The sequence below is a fragment of the Oncorhynchus tshawytscha genome, linkage group LG10, assembly GCF_018296145.1.
Source record: "Oncorhynchus tshawytscha isolate Ot180627B linkage group LG10, Otsh_v2.0, whole genome shotgun sequence".
Classification (NCBI taxonomy): domain Eukaryota; kingdom Metazoa; phylum Chordata; class Actinopteri; order Salmoniformes; family Salmonidae; genus Oncorhynchus; species Oncorhynchus tshawytscha.
The window spans coordinates 74122640-74137639 of NC_056438.1; the positions used below are offsets into that span (position 1 = coordinate 74122640).

A 15000-nucleotide genomic window follows, 5' to 3' on the forward strand; every position below is an offset into this window, starting at 1 on the left:
CATATTGTAGTAAATAGCATATAGCATATTGTAGTAAATAGCATATGTAGCATATTGTAGTAAATAGCATATGTATTGTAGTAAATAGCATATTGTAGTAAATAGCATATGTAGCATATTGTAGTAAATAAATAGCATATTGTAGCATATTGTAGTAAATAGCATATGTAGCATATTGTAGTAAATAAATAGCATATGTAAATAGCATATTGTAGTAAATAGCATATGTAGCATATGTAAATAGCATATTGTAGTAAATAGCATATGTAGCATATTGTAGTAAATAGCATATGTAGCATATTGTAGTAAATAGCATATGTAGCATATTGTAGTAAATAGCATATGTAGCATATTGTAGTAAATAGCATATGTAGCATATTGTAGTAAATAGCATATGTAGCATATTGTAGTAAATAGCATATGTAGCATATTGTAGTAAATAGCATATGTAGCATATTGTAGTAAATAGCATATGTAGCATATTGTAGTAAATAGCATATGTAGCATATTGTAGTAAATGCAAAGCATGTGTTTTCTCTGTAGTTTTAATGAGATTTGGAGCCAGTATATTGAGTAAATCATATTAAGATTGATTAAAAGGTGACACTAGATTTGGAGCCAGTAATGAGATCATTAAGATTGATTAAAAGGTGACACTAGAGAGGAAGATGTGACCTGATGTGACCTGAGGATGTGTGTGTGTGTGTGTGTGTGTGTGTGTGTGTGTGTGTGTGTGTGTGTGTGTGTGTGTGTGTGTGTGTGTGTGTGTGTGTGTGTGTGTGTGTGTGTGTGTGTGTGTGTGTGTGTGTGTGTGTGTGTGTGTGTGTGTGTGTGTGTGTGTGTGTGTGTGTGTGTGTGTGTGTACATGTTTTACTATACTTGTAAAACAAGTATACAAGGACAAGAAGTCCTCACCAGAATAGTAAACCAACTAAAAAGTGAGGACATTTTGCCAGACAGTCTTATAAAAAGGCTATTTCAGGGGTTAGGATTAGAATTAGGGTTAGGATTAGAATTAGGGTTAGAATTAAGGGTTAGGATTAGAATTAGGGTTAGGATTAGAATTAGGGTTAGAATTAGGATTAGAATTAAGGTTAAGGTTAGAATTAAGGTTAAGGTTAGAATTAAGGTTAAGGTTAGAATTAAGGTTAGGGTTAGTGGTTAGGTTTATGGTTAGGAGTTTAGGTTAGGGTTTAAAATGGGAATCAATTGTTGGTTCCCAAAAAGTGTAATAAGATGTTGTGTGTGTGTGTGTGTGTGTGTGTGTGTGTGTGTGTGTGTGTGTGTGTGTGGTGTGTGTGATGTGTGTGTGATGAGATGTGAGTGTTTGTGTGTGTGTGTGTTGTGGTGTGTGTGATGTGTGTGTGTGTCTGTGTGTTGTGGTGTGTGTGATGTGTGTGTGTGTTTGACCTGAGGACATACTGTCTGGTACACAGCTTTGTTCTTCCTCCATCACCACCCCTCCTCCACTTCCTCTAATTAACACCACATACTTCTCAATAGGCTCCCAAATGTGATAGAATCCAACCTATCGCCATGGATATCGTTAGGATGATTGACAGTCAATTACAGATACAGTTCACAGCCTGAAGAGAACAGCTCTCATTGGTTTCCTCTGCCAGCTAGTGGAGCTGAAACCATCGCTACGACGACTGAACACGTCTGCAGACAGCGAAAGCATTTGCCACAGGGAATTAAGTATTTTAAACGGTGCCAGGACCTGTGCCAGCATACCCCGCCACTTCCTGTTTAGAGAAGCCCAGAAAGGGACCGGTGCAGACTGAGAGAACCATATCATTAGACTAGAATAGAATGAGTAGAATTAGAATCCCCATTCACCAGTCAAATTGCCATGGTCAGAGGTTCGGGCCGGTTCTACTCATTATATTTCTATGGGCTCTGCTGCTGAAGGCCCTCTCATAACGGGAGGGGAGGAGCCCAGGCTACAGGACTCCTGCTAACCCTCAAGTTTAACTCAACATTTTCACTTCCCATGACCTCATGCTTTACCGGCACTCCAAAACAGTCCTACCTCTCGCTCTACCTCTCTCTCTGCCTCTCTCTCTGCCTCTCTCTCTACCTCTCGCTCTACCTCTCGCTGCCTCTCTCTGCCTCTCTCTCTGCCTCTGCCTGCCTCTCTCTACCTCTCGCTCTACCTCTCTCTCTGCCTCTCTCTCTGCCTCTCTCTCTGCCTCTCTCTCTACCTCTCTCTCTGCCTCTCGCTCTACCTCTCGCTCTACCTCTCGCTGCCTCTCTCTCTGCCTCTGCCTCTCTCTACCTCTCGCTCTACCTCTCGCTCTACCTCTCGCTGCCTCTCTCTCTGCCTCTGCCTCTCTCTCTACCCCTCGCTCTACCTCTCGCTGCCTCTCTCTCTGCCTCTGCCTCTCTCTCTACCTCTCGCTCTACCTCTCGCTGCCTCTCTCTCTGCCTCTGCCTCTCTCTCTACCTCTCGCTCTACCTCTCGCTGCCTCTCTCTCTGCCTCTGCCTCTCTCTCTACCCCTCGCTCTACCTCTCGCCTCTCTCTCTGCCTCTGCCTCTCTCTCTACCTCTCACTCTACCTCTCACTCTGCCTCTCGCTTTGCCTCTCGCTCTGCCTCTCGCTCTGCCTCTCTCTGCCTCTGCCTCTCTCTCTGCCTCTGCCTCTGCCTCTCTCTCTCTGCTCTCTCTCTCTGCCTCTGCCTCTCTCTCTCTGCCTCTCTCTCTGCCTCTGCCTCTCTCTCTACCTCTCACTCTGCCTCTCGCTTTGCCTCTCACTCTGCCTCTCGCTCTGCCTCTCTCTCTGCCTCTGCCTCTCTCTCTCTGCCTCTCTCTCTGCCTCTGCCTCTCTCTCTCTGCCTCTCTCTCTGCCTCTGCCTCTCTCTCTCTGCCTCTGCCTCTCTCTCTACCTCTCACTCTGCCTCTCGCTTTGCCTCTCACTCTGCCTCTCACTCTGCCTCTCGCTCTGCCTCTCGCTCTGCCTCTACCTCTCTCCTCCTTTTAATGATGTGCTTTGATCTCTTTGTGACTCATCAGACTTTAGTAATTCCCATGGAAAGTCAGAGCCTCAATGGAACAGGCAGATGTTCAATATCAGTGAGGAGTAAAAACAAGAAATCATCAGACCTGGATTAAAATACTATTGGCACCAATAGAATCGTTGAAAAGGATTGAAATACTATTGGCACCAATAGAATCGTTGAAATGGGACCGAGAGACTGAAAAACAGCTTCTATCTCAAGGCCATCAGACTGTTAAACAGCCACCACTAACATTGAGACTGCCAACACACTCGATTGAAATGATTGCACCAAATGCTATTGGCACCAATAGAGCCCCCATCGTCTGAAAAGGGATTATTTGTGTGTGTTTACGGACATATTCAATCAAATACCAGTCTGCTGTTCACCAATAGAATCGTTGAAAAGGATTGAAATACTATTGGCACCAATAGAATCGTTGAAAAGGCGAGAGCCCCACCCATCTGCCACTCCAGGCAGGCTAGAACAAACACTCTAAGTATTTGAACGATTTCAAGCTGTATGCAGCAGGAGACAAATGGGTTGAGAAAGAGATGGAGAGAGAGAGATCTGGATAGAGACAGAGAGATCTGGATAGAGACAGAGAGATCTGGATAGAGACAGAGAGAACTGGATAGAGAGAGAGAGAACTGGATAGAGAGAGAGAGCGATAGAGAGAGAGAGAGATCTGGATAGAGACAGAGAGCGATAGAGAGAGAGAGATCTGGATAGAGACAGAGAGCGATAGAGAGAGAGAGAGATCTGGATAGAGAGAGAGAGCGATAGAGAGAGAGAGATCTGGATAGAGAGAGAGATATGTGATAGAGAGAGAGAGATCTGGATAGAGAGAGAGAGCGATAGAGAGAGAGATCTGGATAGAGACAGAGAGCGATAGAGAGAGAGATCTGGATAGAAACAGAGAGCGATAGAGAGAGAGAGATCTGGATAGAGACAGAGAGATCTGGATAGAGAGAGAGAGAGAGAGCGATAGAGAGAGAGATCTGGATAGAGAGATCTGGATAGAGACAGAGAGCGATAGAGAGAGAGATCTGGATAGAGAGATCTGGATAGAGACAGAGAGCGATAGAGAGAGAGAGATCTGGATAGAGACAGAGAGCGATAGAGAGAGAGAGATCTGATAGAGAGCGATAGAGAGAGAGAGAGATCTGGATAGAGACAGAGAGCGATAGAGAGAGAGAGATAGAGACTGGATAGAGAGCGATAGAGAGAGAGAGAGATCTGGATAGAGACAGAGAGCGATAGAGAGAGAGAGATCTGGATAGAGAGAGAGAGATCTGGATAGAGAGAGAGAGCGATAGAGAGAGAGAGAAATCTGGATAGAGAGAGAGAGCGATAGAGAGAGAGAGAGATCTGGATAGAGACAGAGAGCGATAGAGAGAGAGAGATCTGGATAGAGACAGAGAGCGATAGAGAGAGAGAGAGATCTGGATAGAGAGAGAGAGATCTGGATAGAGAGAGAGAGATCTGGATAGAGAGAGAGAGCGATAGAGAGAGAGAGAGATCTGATAGAGAGAGAGAGCGATAGAGAGAGAGAGAGATCTGGATAGAGACAGAGAGCGATAGAGAGAGAGAGAGATCTGGATAGAGACAGAGAGATCTGATAGAGAGAGAGAGATCTGGATAGAGAGAGAGAGCGATAGAGAGAGAGAGATCTGGATAGAGAGATCTGGATAGAGACAGAGAGCGATAGAGAGAGAGATCTGGATAGAGACAGAGAGCGATAGAGAGATCTGGATAGAGACAGAGAGCGATAGAGAGAGAGAGAGATCTGGATAGAGACAGAGAGCGATAGAGAGAGAGAGAGATCTGGATAGAGACAGAGAGCGATAGAGAGAGAGAGAGATCTGGATAGAGACAGAGAGCGATAGAGAGAGAGAGAGATCTGGATAGAGAGAGAGAGCGATAGAGAGAGAGAGATTGGATAGAGAGAGAGAGAGATCTGATAGAGAGAGAGAGAGATCTGATAGAGAGAGAGAGATGTGGATAGAAAGAGAGAGCGATAGAGAGAGAGATCTGGATAGAGAGAGAGAGATCTGGATAGAGAGAGAGAGATCTGGATAGAGAGAGATGTGGATAGAGAGAGATGTGGATAGAGAGAGAGAGAGATCTGGATAGAGAGAGAGAGATTGGATAGAGAGAGAGAGAGATCTGGATAGAGAGAGATGTGGATAGAGAGAGAGAGATCTGGATAGAGAAAGAGAGATGTGGATAGAGAGAGATGTGGATAGAGAGAGAGAGATCTGGATAGAGAGAGAGAGAGATTGGATAGAGAGAGAGAGAGATCTGGATAGAGAGAGATGTGGATAGAGAGAGAGAGAGATAGAGAGAGAGAGATCTGGATAGAGAGAGAGAGATCTGGATAGAGAGAGAGATCTGGATAGAGAGAGAGAGATCTGGATAGAGAGAGAGATCTGGATAGAGAGAGAGAGATCTGGATAGAGAGAGAGAGCGATAGAGAGAGATGTGGATAGAGAGAGAGAGCGATAGAGAGAGATTGGATAGAGAGAGAGAGATGTGGATATAGAGAGAGAGCGATAGAGAGAGAGATCTGGATAGAGAGAGAGATCTGGATAGAGAGAGAGATCTGGATAGAGAGAGAGAGATCTGGATAGAGAGAGAGAGATGTGGATAGAGAGAGAGAGAGATCTGGATAGAGAGAGAGATCTGGATAGAGAGAGAGAGATCTGGATAGAGAGAGAGAGATCTGGATAGAGAGAGAGATCTGGATAGAGAGAGATATCTGGATAGAGAGAGAGAGATCTGGATAGAGAGAGAGATCTGGATAGAGAGAGAGCGAGATCTGGATAGAGCAAGCGAGTTCTGGATAGAGAGAGAGAGATCTGGATAGAGAGAGAGATCTGGATAGAGAGAGAGATGTGGATAGAGAGAGAGAGCGATAGAGAGAGATATATCTGGATAGAGAGAGAGAGATCTGGATAGAGAGAGAGATTTGGATAGAGAGAGAGATCTGGATTGAGAGAGAGCGAGATCTGGATAGAGAGAGAGAGAGATCTGGATAGAGAGAGAGAGCGATAGAGAGAGAGAGGGAGAGAGATCTGGATAGAGAGAGAGAGATCTGGATAGAGAGAGAGATCTGGATAGAGAGAGAGAGATCTGTATAGAGAGAGAGAGAGCGATATAGAGAGAGAGAGGGAGAGAGAGAGATCTGGATAGAGAGAGAGATGGAGAGAGAGAGAGATCTGGCTAGAGAGAGAGAGCGATAGAGAGAGAGATCTGGATAGATAGAGAGAGAGAGGGAGAGATCTGAATAGAGAGAGAGAGAGATCTGGATAGAGAAAGAGAGCGATAGGGAGAGAGAGTGTGTGACTGTGTGTGTGCGTGTGGGCGTGTTAGTGATTTAACAGCTGCCTCCAGCTTCACTGACCTTTGACCTTAACTTCCTGTTTCTTAACATCAGGCCCCAAAGCAGCCTCAAACTCAAACTTCATTTAAGGTTAGGGTTAGGCATAAGGATAGCAGTGTTAAGCGTTAGGGTTAAGGTTAAAAATGAGATTTGATGGCTTTGTGGCTGCCTCCAGTAGATGACTCATCCCAATAAATGCCAACCTGCTATAGAACGATGAAGACAAAAAGGAGGAGAGGCAACCAATACATAACCAGCTGAGAGGAGGGTGGGGCTGGCTGAGAGGAGGGTGGGGCTGGCTGAGAGGAGGGTGGGGCTGGCTGAGAGGAGGAGGGTGGGGCTGGCTGAGAGGAGGGTGGGGCTGGCTGAGAGGAGGGTGGGGCTGGCTGAGAGGAGGGTGGGGTTGGCTGAGAGGAGGGTGGGGCTGGCTGAGAGGAGGGTGGGGCTGGCTGAGAGGAGGGTGGGGCTGGCTGAGAGGAGGGTGGGGCTGGGGCTAGTAGAGGAGGGTGGGGCTGGCAGAGAGGAGGTTGTGGCTGGCTGAGAGGAGGGTGGGGCTGGCCAAGAAGATGGTGGGGCTGGCCAAGACGAGGGTGGGGCTGGCTAAAAGAAGCTGAGAGGAGGGTGGGACCAGCTGAATGAGGCTGAGAGGAGGATGGGGCTGGCTGAAAGAAGCTGAGAGGAGGTTGGGGCTGGCTGAAAGAAGCTGAGAGGAGGTTGGGGCTGGCTGAGAGGAGGGTGGGGCTGGCTGAGAGGAGGGTGGGGCTGGCTGAAAGAAGCTGAGAGGAGGATGGGGCTGGCTGAGAGGAGGGTGGGGCTGGCTGAAAGAAGCTGAGAGGAGAGTGGGGCTGGCTGAGAGGAGGGTGGGGCTGGCTGAAAGAAGCTGAGAGGAGGATGGGGCTGGCTGAGAGGAGGAGGGGGGCTGGCTGAAAGAAGCTGAGAGGAGAGTGGGGCTGGCTGAGAGGAGGGTGGGGCTGGCTGAGAGGAGGGTGGGGCTGGCTGAAAGAAGCTGAGAGGGTGGTGCTGGCTGAAAGAAGCTGAGAGGAGGAGGGTGGGGCTGGCTGAGAGGAGGGTGGGGCTGGCTGAGAGGAGGGTGGGGCTGGCTGAAAGAGACTGAGAGGAGGGTGGGGCTGGCTGAAAGAAGCTGAGAGGAGGGTGGGGCTGGCTGAGAGGAGGGTGTGGCTGGCTGAAAGAGACTGAGAGGAGGGTGGGGCTGGCTGAAAGAGACTGAGAGGAGGGTGGGGCTGGCTGAGAGGAGGTTGGGATTGGCTGAGAGAAGGGTGGGGCTGGCTGAAAGAGACTGAGAGGAGGGTGGGGCTGGCTGACAGGAGGGTGGGGCTGGCTGAAAGAAGCTGAGAGGGTGGTGCTGGCTGAAAGAAGCTGAGAGGAGAGTGGGGCTGGCTGAGAGGAGGGTGGGGCTGGCTGAGAGGAGGGTGGGGCTGGCTGAAAGAAGCTGAGAGGAGGGTGGGGCTGGCTGAGAGGAGGGTGGGGCTGGCTGAAAGAGACTGAGAGGAGGGTGGGGCTGGCTGAGAGGAGGTTGGGATTGGCTGAGAGAAGGGTGGGGCTGGCTGAAAGAGACTGAGAGGAGGGTGGGGCTGGCTGAGAGGAGGTTGGGATTGGCTGAGAGGAGGGTGGGGCTGGCTGAAAGAGGCTGAGAGGAGGGTGGGGCTGGCTGAGAGGAGGTTGGGATTGGATGAAAGAGGCACTGCTAATAAAATGTACAATCAAATCAAATGTTATTGGTCACATACGTATGTTTAGCAGATGTTATTGCAGGTGTAGTGACATGCTTGTGTTTCTAGTCCCGACAGAGCAGTAATATCTAACAATAGCAGCCTCCGTCTGCTTTAACAGTGTAACGTCAAATGTATTATCAGGCCAATCTCCTACGGTGACGGCAGCCATTACGTGTACTCTCAAAAAAAACTAACACAGTTACAGACGCACAAATATTAAACCTCCCTGTTGTAGTATGTCTTGGGGGGTATGACATAAACTGCTAACCTCCCTGTTGTTGTTATGGTGAGAGGTTAGTATGTCTTGGGAGGTATGATATAAACTGCTTACCTCCCTGTTGTTGTTAAGTTAAGTTTACATACACTAAGTTGACTGTGCCTTTAAACAGCTTGGAAAATTCCAGAAAATGATCTCATGGCTTTAGAAGCTTCTGATAGGCTAATTGATATAATTTGAGTCAATTGGAGGTGTACCTGTGGATGTATTTCAAGGCCTACCTTCAAACTCAGTGCCTCTTTGCTTGACATCGAGGGAAAATCAAAAGAAATCAGCCAAGACCTCAGAAAAAAGATTGTAGACCTCCACAAGTCTGGTTCATCCTTGGGAGCAATTTCCAAACACCTGAAGACCAGGGTTATTCGGAGAGAGAGAGCATTACTTGTACTTATTATTGTTCTCATTATGGCTGTTGTCTGTCTGTCTGTCTGTCCGTCTGTCTGATCATGTTGATAACACCAGGTGGAGTGACCCTCATCCTCTCTGCTTTCTGAAAATCAGCCAGGTTCTTAAAAGCTCCCAGCTCCCAACTAATACCCAGTACCACACAGGGGAGCCGGGTGGCGCCAACAGTGGGAAATGAAACCAAGACAATAATGGAGGACCCACCACCCCGGTCCTTCTCTCCTTCTCTCAGAAAAGACACCAACAAAAGGTGGATCGAGAAAATGAAAATTTTCTTCAACAATTTTCACAAAGCGTGATGTGAAAACATTTTTTTTAAATTCAAATGCTTTGGTTGCATTCTCTGGCACTGAATCCCTTTTCAACCAAGATAGTGTGTTTCTTTGTCATGAAGAACCCTGGCTGGTGTAAGAGGGGATTTGGTGAGTGAGGAGTATACTGTGTGAGACAGATGGGAGCAGCTGGAGGGATTAGAAGCCACAACTGTTTCCAAATGGACAGTTAGTTAGTACATGCTACACCTGTCCACAGTGTTGGCACTGGGTTACTGGACAACACAGGAGGCTGCTGAGGGGAGGACGACTCATAATAATGGCCAGAACAGAGCAAATGGAATGGCATCAAACACCCTGTTCCTGGAGAGCTACCGTCCTGTAGGTTCTCTCTCTAACCCTTTTCCTGGAGAGATACTGTCCTGTAGGTTCTCTCTCTAACCCTGTTCCTGGAGAGCTACCGTCCGGTAGGTTCTCTCTCTAACCCTGTTCATGGAGAGATACCATCCACCCTGTTCCTGGAGAGCTACCATCCTGTAGGTTCTCTCTCTAACCCTAATCTAGCTCACCTAATTCTAATAACTAGCTGATTGATAAGCTGAATCAGGTTAGTTACAACTGGGGTTGAAACAAAAACCTACAGGAAGAACAGATCTGAACAGATCTGGAGAGCCCTGCCCTACATTTGACCAGAAAGATTCGCCGTAGCAGAGAAAGACTCACCGTAGCAGAGAAAGACTCACCGTAGCAGGGAAAGACTCACCGTAGCAGGGAAAGACTCGCCGTAGCAGAGAAAGACTCACCGTAGCAGGGAAAGACTCACCGTAGCAGAGAAAGACTCACCGTAGCAGGGAAAGACTCGCCGTAGCAGAGAAAGACTCACCGTAGCAGAGAAAGACTCACCGTAGCAGAGAAAGACTCACCGTAGCAGGGAAAGACTCACCGTAGCAGGGAAAGACTCACCGTAGCAGAGAAAGACTCGCCGTAGCAGAGAAAGACTCACCGTAGCAGAGAAAGACTCACCGTAGCAGAGAAAGACTCACCGTAGCAGGGAAAGACTCACCGTAGCAGGGAAAGACTCACCGTAGCAGAGAAAGACTCACCGTAGCAGAGAAAGACTCACCGTAGCAGGGAAAGACTCACCGTAGCAGGGAAAGACTCACCGTAGCAGAGAAAGACTCACCGTAGCAGAGAAAGACTCACCGTAGCAGGGAAAGACTCATCGTAGCAGGGAAAGACTCGCCGTAGCAGAGAAAGACTCACCGTAGCAGGGAAAGACTCGCCGTAGCAGGGAAAGACTCACCGTAGCAGGGAAAGACTCACCGTAGCAGAGAAAGACTCACCGTAGCAGGGAAAGACTCGCCGTAGCAGAGAAAGACTCACCGTAGCAGAGAAAGACTCACCGTAGCAGAGAAAGACTCACCGTAGCAGGGAAAGACTCACCGTAGCAGGGAAAGACTCACCGTAGCAGAGAAAGACTCACCGTAGCAGAGAAAGACTCACCGTAGCAGGGAAAGACTCACCGTAGCAGGGAAAGACTCACCGTAGCAGAGAAAGACTCACCGTAGCAGAGAAAGACTCACCGTAGCAGGGAAAGACTCACCGTAGCAGGGAAAGACTCGCCGTAGCAGGGAAAGACTCGCCGTAGCAGAGAAAGACTCACCGTAGCAGAGAAAGACTCGCCGTAGCAGAGAAAGACTCGCCGTAGCAGAGAAAGACTCGCCGTAGCAGAGAAAGACTCGCCGTAGCAGAGAAAGACTCACCGTAGCAGAGAAAGACTCACCGTAGCAGAGAAAGACTCACCGTAGCAGAGAAAGACTCACCGTAGCAGGGAAAGACTCGCCGTAGCAGAGAAAGACTCGCCGTAGCAGGGAAAGACTCACCGTAGCAGAGAAAGACTCACCGTAGCAGAGAAAGACTCACCGTAGCAAAGAAAGACTCACCGTAGCAGGGAAAGACTCACCGTAGCAGGGAAAGACTCACCGTAGCAGGGAAAGACTCACCGTAGCAGGGAAAGACTCGCCGTAGCAGAGAAAGACTCACCGTAGCAGAGAAAGACTCACCGTAGCAGAGAAAGACTCGCCGTAGCAGAGAAAGACTCACCGTAGCAGAGAAAGATTCGCCGTAGCAGGGAAAGACTCACAGTAGCAGAGAAAGACTCACCGTAGCAGGGAGAGTGGAGTCATGCAGGGCTGACATCGTAGCAGCGAAAGACTCGCCGTAGCAGGGAAAGGTTTGCCATAGCAGGGAAGGACTCGCCGTAGCAGTGAAAGACTCATCGTAGCAGGGAAGGACTCGCCGTAGCAGTGAGAGACTCGCCGTAGCAGTGATAGACTCGCCGTAGCAGGGAAGGACTCGCCGTAGCAGGGAAAGACTCGCCGTAGCAGGGAAAGACTCGTCGTAGCAGGGAAAGACTCGCCGTAGCAGAGAAAGACTCGCCGTAGCAGGGAAAGACTCGTCGTAGCAGGGAAAGACTCGTCGTAGCAGGGAAAGACTCGCCGTAGCAGGGAAAGACTCGTCGTAGCAGGGAAAGACTCGTCGTAGCAGAGAAAGATTTGCCGTAGCAGGGAAAGACTCACCGTAGCAGGGAAAGACTCGTCGTAGCAGGGAAAGACTCATCGTAGCAGGGAAAGACTCGTCGTAGCAGAGAAAGACTCGCCGTAGCAGGGAAAGATTTGCCGTAGCAGGGAGAGTGGAGTCATGCAGGGCTGACATCGTAGCAGTGAAAGACTCACCGTAGCAGAGAAAGACTCACCGTAGCAGGGAGAGTGGAGTCATGCAGGGCTGACATCGTAGCAGGGAAAGATTTGCCAAAGCACGGAAAGTGGAGTCATGCAGGCCTGGTTTCAGCAGTACTAACAAATAAACATTTTGTTCTCAGCATGAGTGTGTCTGAGATATTCTAGTCTAACTAGAGAGAGAGGCAGAGAGCGATAGAGACCCCACAAAGCCCCAGAACAGCAAAACAATTAGACCCAACCAAATCATGAGAAAACAAAAAGACAATTACTTGACACATTGAAAAAAAAAACTGAGCAAACTAGAATGCTATTTGGCCCTAAATAGAGAGTACACACTGGCAGAATACCTGACCACTGTGACTGACCCAAAATTAAGGAAAGCTTTGACTATGTACAGATTCAGTGAGCATAGCCTTGCTATTGAGAAAGACTGCCGTAGACAGACATGGCTCTCAAGAGAAGACAGGCTATGTGCTCACTGCCAACAAAATGAGCTGGAAACTGAGCTGCACTTCCTAACTTTCTGCCAAATGTATGACCATATTAGAGACACATATTTCCCTCAGATTACAAAGACCCACAAAGAATTTGAAAACAAACCCAATTTTGACAAACTCCCATATCTACTGGGTGAAATTCCACAGTGTGCCATCACAGCAGCACGATTTGACATGTTGCCACAAGAAAAGGGCAACCAGTGAAGAACAAACATCATTGTAAATACAACCCATATTTAGGTTTATTTATTTTCCCTTTGGTACTATAACTATTTGCACATCGTTACAACACTGTATATATACATAATATGACATTTGAAATGTCTTTATTCTTTTGGAACTTCTGTGAGTGTCATGTTAAGTGTTAATTTTTCTTGCTTATTTCACTTTGGTTTATTATCTACTTCACTTGCTTTGGCAATGTAAACATAAATGTATGTTTCCCATGATAATAAAGCCCTTGCATTTGAAATGAGAGAGAGAAGCAGAAATGGGGAAGTACATAGTTGAGAGAGAGAGAAAACAATCTTCAATACTACAGCACATCTGCAAAAACAGACCCTACCTACAGAGGCATCTTAACCACACCTATTCCCTTTACAGTGCACTACTTTTGACCAGGGCCATAGGGCCTACGTAGGGAATAGGATGCCAGTCTTAGTCGGGAAGGAAGACTCGAACTCACTGCTTTAAGACATGTGAAATAACAGAGACCACATAAGTACGTTCCCTATTCAGGTGTTACAGGAAACAGGAAACTCTTAGTTGAAGCTATGGCTCTCAAAGCCCTGGTCTCTCTGGAGCAACAGAATGTCAATGTTGTTGTCCTACTTCCTGAATGACGTGTCACTTCCATTATCAGGTGGAACTTGGTCTACCGTCAATGAAAAGACGTTAACAAACATGCATTGTGGTTGTATGTTCTGTTCCTTGCGTTCACAGCTGCAATGTGGCGGCAGGGTAGCTTAGTGGTTAGAGCGTTGGACTAGTAACCGAAAGGTTGCAAGTTCAAATCCCCGAGCTGACAAGGTACAAAATCTGTCGTTCTGCCCCTGAACAGGCAGTTAACCCACTGTTCCTAGGCCGTCATTGAAAATAAGAATTTGTTCTTTACTGACTTGCCTGGTTAAATATTCAACGGCTATTATATTCAACGGCTCAGACACAAGAGGCATGTGGCAGGGTCTACAGTCAATCACGGACTACAGGAAGAAACCCAGCCCAGTCACGGACCAGGATGTCTTGCTCCCAGGCAGACTAAATAACTTTTTGCCCGCTTTGAGGACAATACAGTGCCACTGACACGGCCTGCCACGGAAACATGCGGTCTCTCCTTCACTGCAGCCGAAGTGAGTAAGACATTTAAACGTGTTAACCCTCGCAAGGCTGCAGGCCCAGACGGCATCCCCAGCCGCGCCCTCAGAGCATGCGCAGACCAGCTGGCCGGTGTGTTTACGGACATATTCAATCAATCCCTATACCAGTCTGCTGTTCCCACATGCTTCAAGAGGGCCACCATTGTTCCTGTTCCCAAGAAAGCTAAGGTAACTGAGCTAAACGACTACCGCCCGTAGCACTCACATCCGTCATCATGAAGTGCTTTGAGAGACTAGTCAAGGACCATATCACCTCCACCCTACCTGACACCCTTGACCCACTCCAATTTGCTTACCGCCCAAATAGGTCCACAGACGATGCAATCTCAACCACACTGCACACTGCCCTAACCCATCTGGACAAGAGGAATACCTATGTGAGAATGCTGTTCATCGACTACAGCTCGGCATTCAACACCATAGTACCCTCCAAGCTCGTCATCAAGCTCGAGACCCTGGGTCTCGACCCCGCCCTGTGCAACTGGGTACTGGACTTCCTGACGGGCCGCCCCCAGGTGGTGAGGGTAGGCAACAACATCTCCTCCCCGCTGATCCTCAACACTGGGGCCCCACAAGGGTGCGTTCTGAGCCCTCTCCTGTACTCCCTGTTCACCCACGACTGCGTGGCCATGCACGCCTCCAACTCAATCATCAAGTTTGCGGACGACACAACAGTGGTAGGCTTGATTACCAACAACGACGAGACGGCCTACAGGGAGGAGGTGAGGGCCCTCGGAGTGTGGTGTCAGGAAAATAACCTCACACTCAACGTCAACAAAACTAAGGAGATGATTGTGGACTTCAGGAAACAGCAGAGGGAACACCCCCATCCACATCGATGGAACAGTAGTGGAGAGGGTAGCAAGTTTTAAGTTCCTCGGCATACACATCACAGACAAACTGAATTGGTCCACTCACACAGACAGCATCGTGAGGAAGGCGCAGCAGCGCCTCTTCAACCTCAGGAGGCTGAAGAAATTTGGCTTGTCACCAAAAGCACTCACAAACTTCTACAGATGCACAATCGAGAGCATCCTGGCGGGCTGTATCACCGCCTGGTATGGCAACTGCACCGCCCTCAACCGTAAGGCTCTCCAGAGGGTAGTGAGGTCTGCACAACGCATCACGGGGGCAAACTACCTGCCCTCCAGGACACCTACACCACCCGATGCTACAGGAAGGCCATAAAGATCATCAAGGACATCAACCACCCGAGCCACTGCCTGTTCACCCCGCTGTCATCCAGAAGGCGAGGTCAGTACAGGTGCATCAAAGCTGGGACCGAGAGACTGAAAAACAGCTTCTATCTCAAGGCCA

The 15000-nt window shown here is 48.4% G+C and overlaps 1 protein-coding gene across 1 annotated transcript in view; it reads right to left on the reverse strand.

The window, feature by feature from the left end:
• Positions 1-6875: 6875 nt before the first annotated feature.
• The window catches only part of LOC121847655 (extensin-2-like), a 66869-nt gene continuing 58744 nt past the window's right edge, over positions 6876-15000 (reverse strand). The window contains exons 4-5 of the mRNA XM_042329598.1: positions 7706-8051; positions 6876-7416 (exon numbers count right to left, since the gene is read on the reverse strand). Coding sequence (XP_042185532.1) covers positions 6876-7416; positions 7706-8051 — 887 coding nt within the window. The remainder of the gene's footprint in view (positions 7417-7705; positions 8052-15000) is intronic.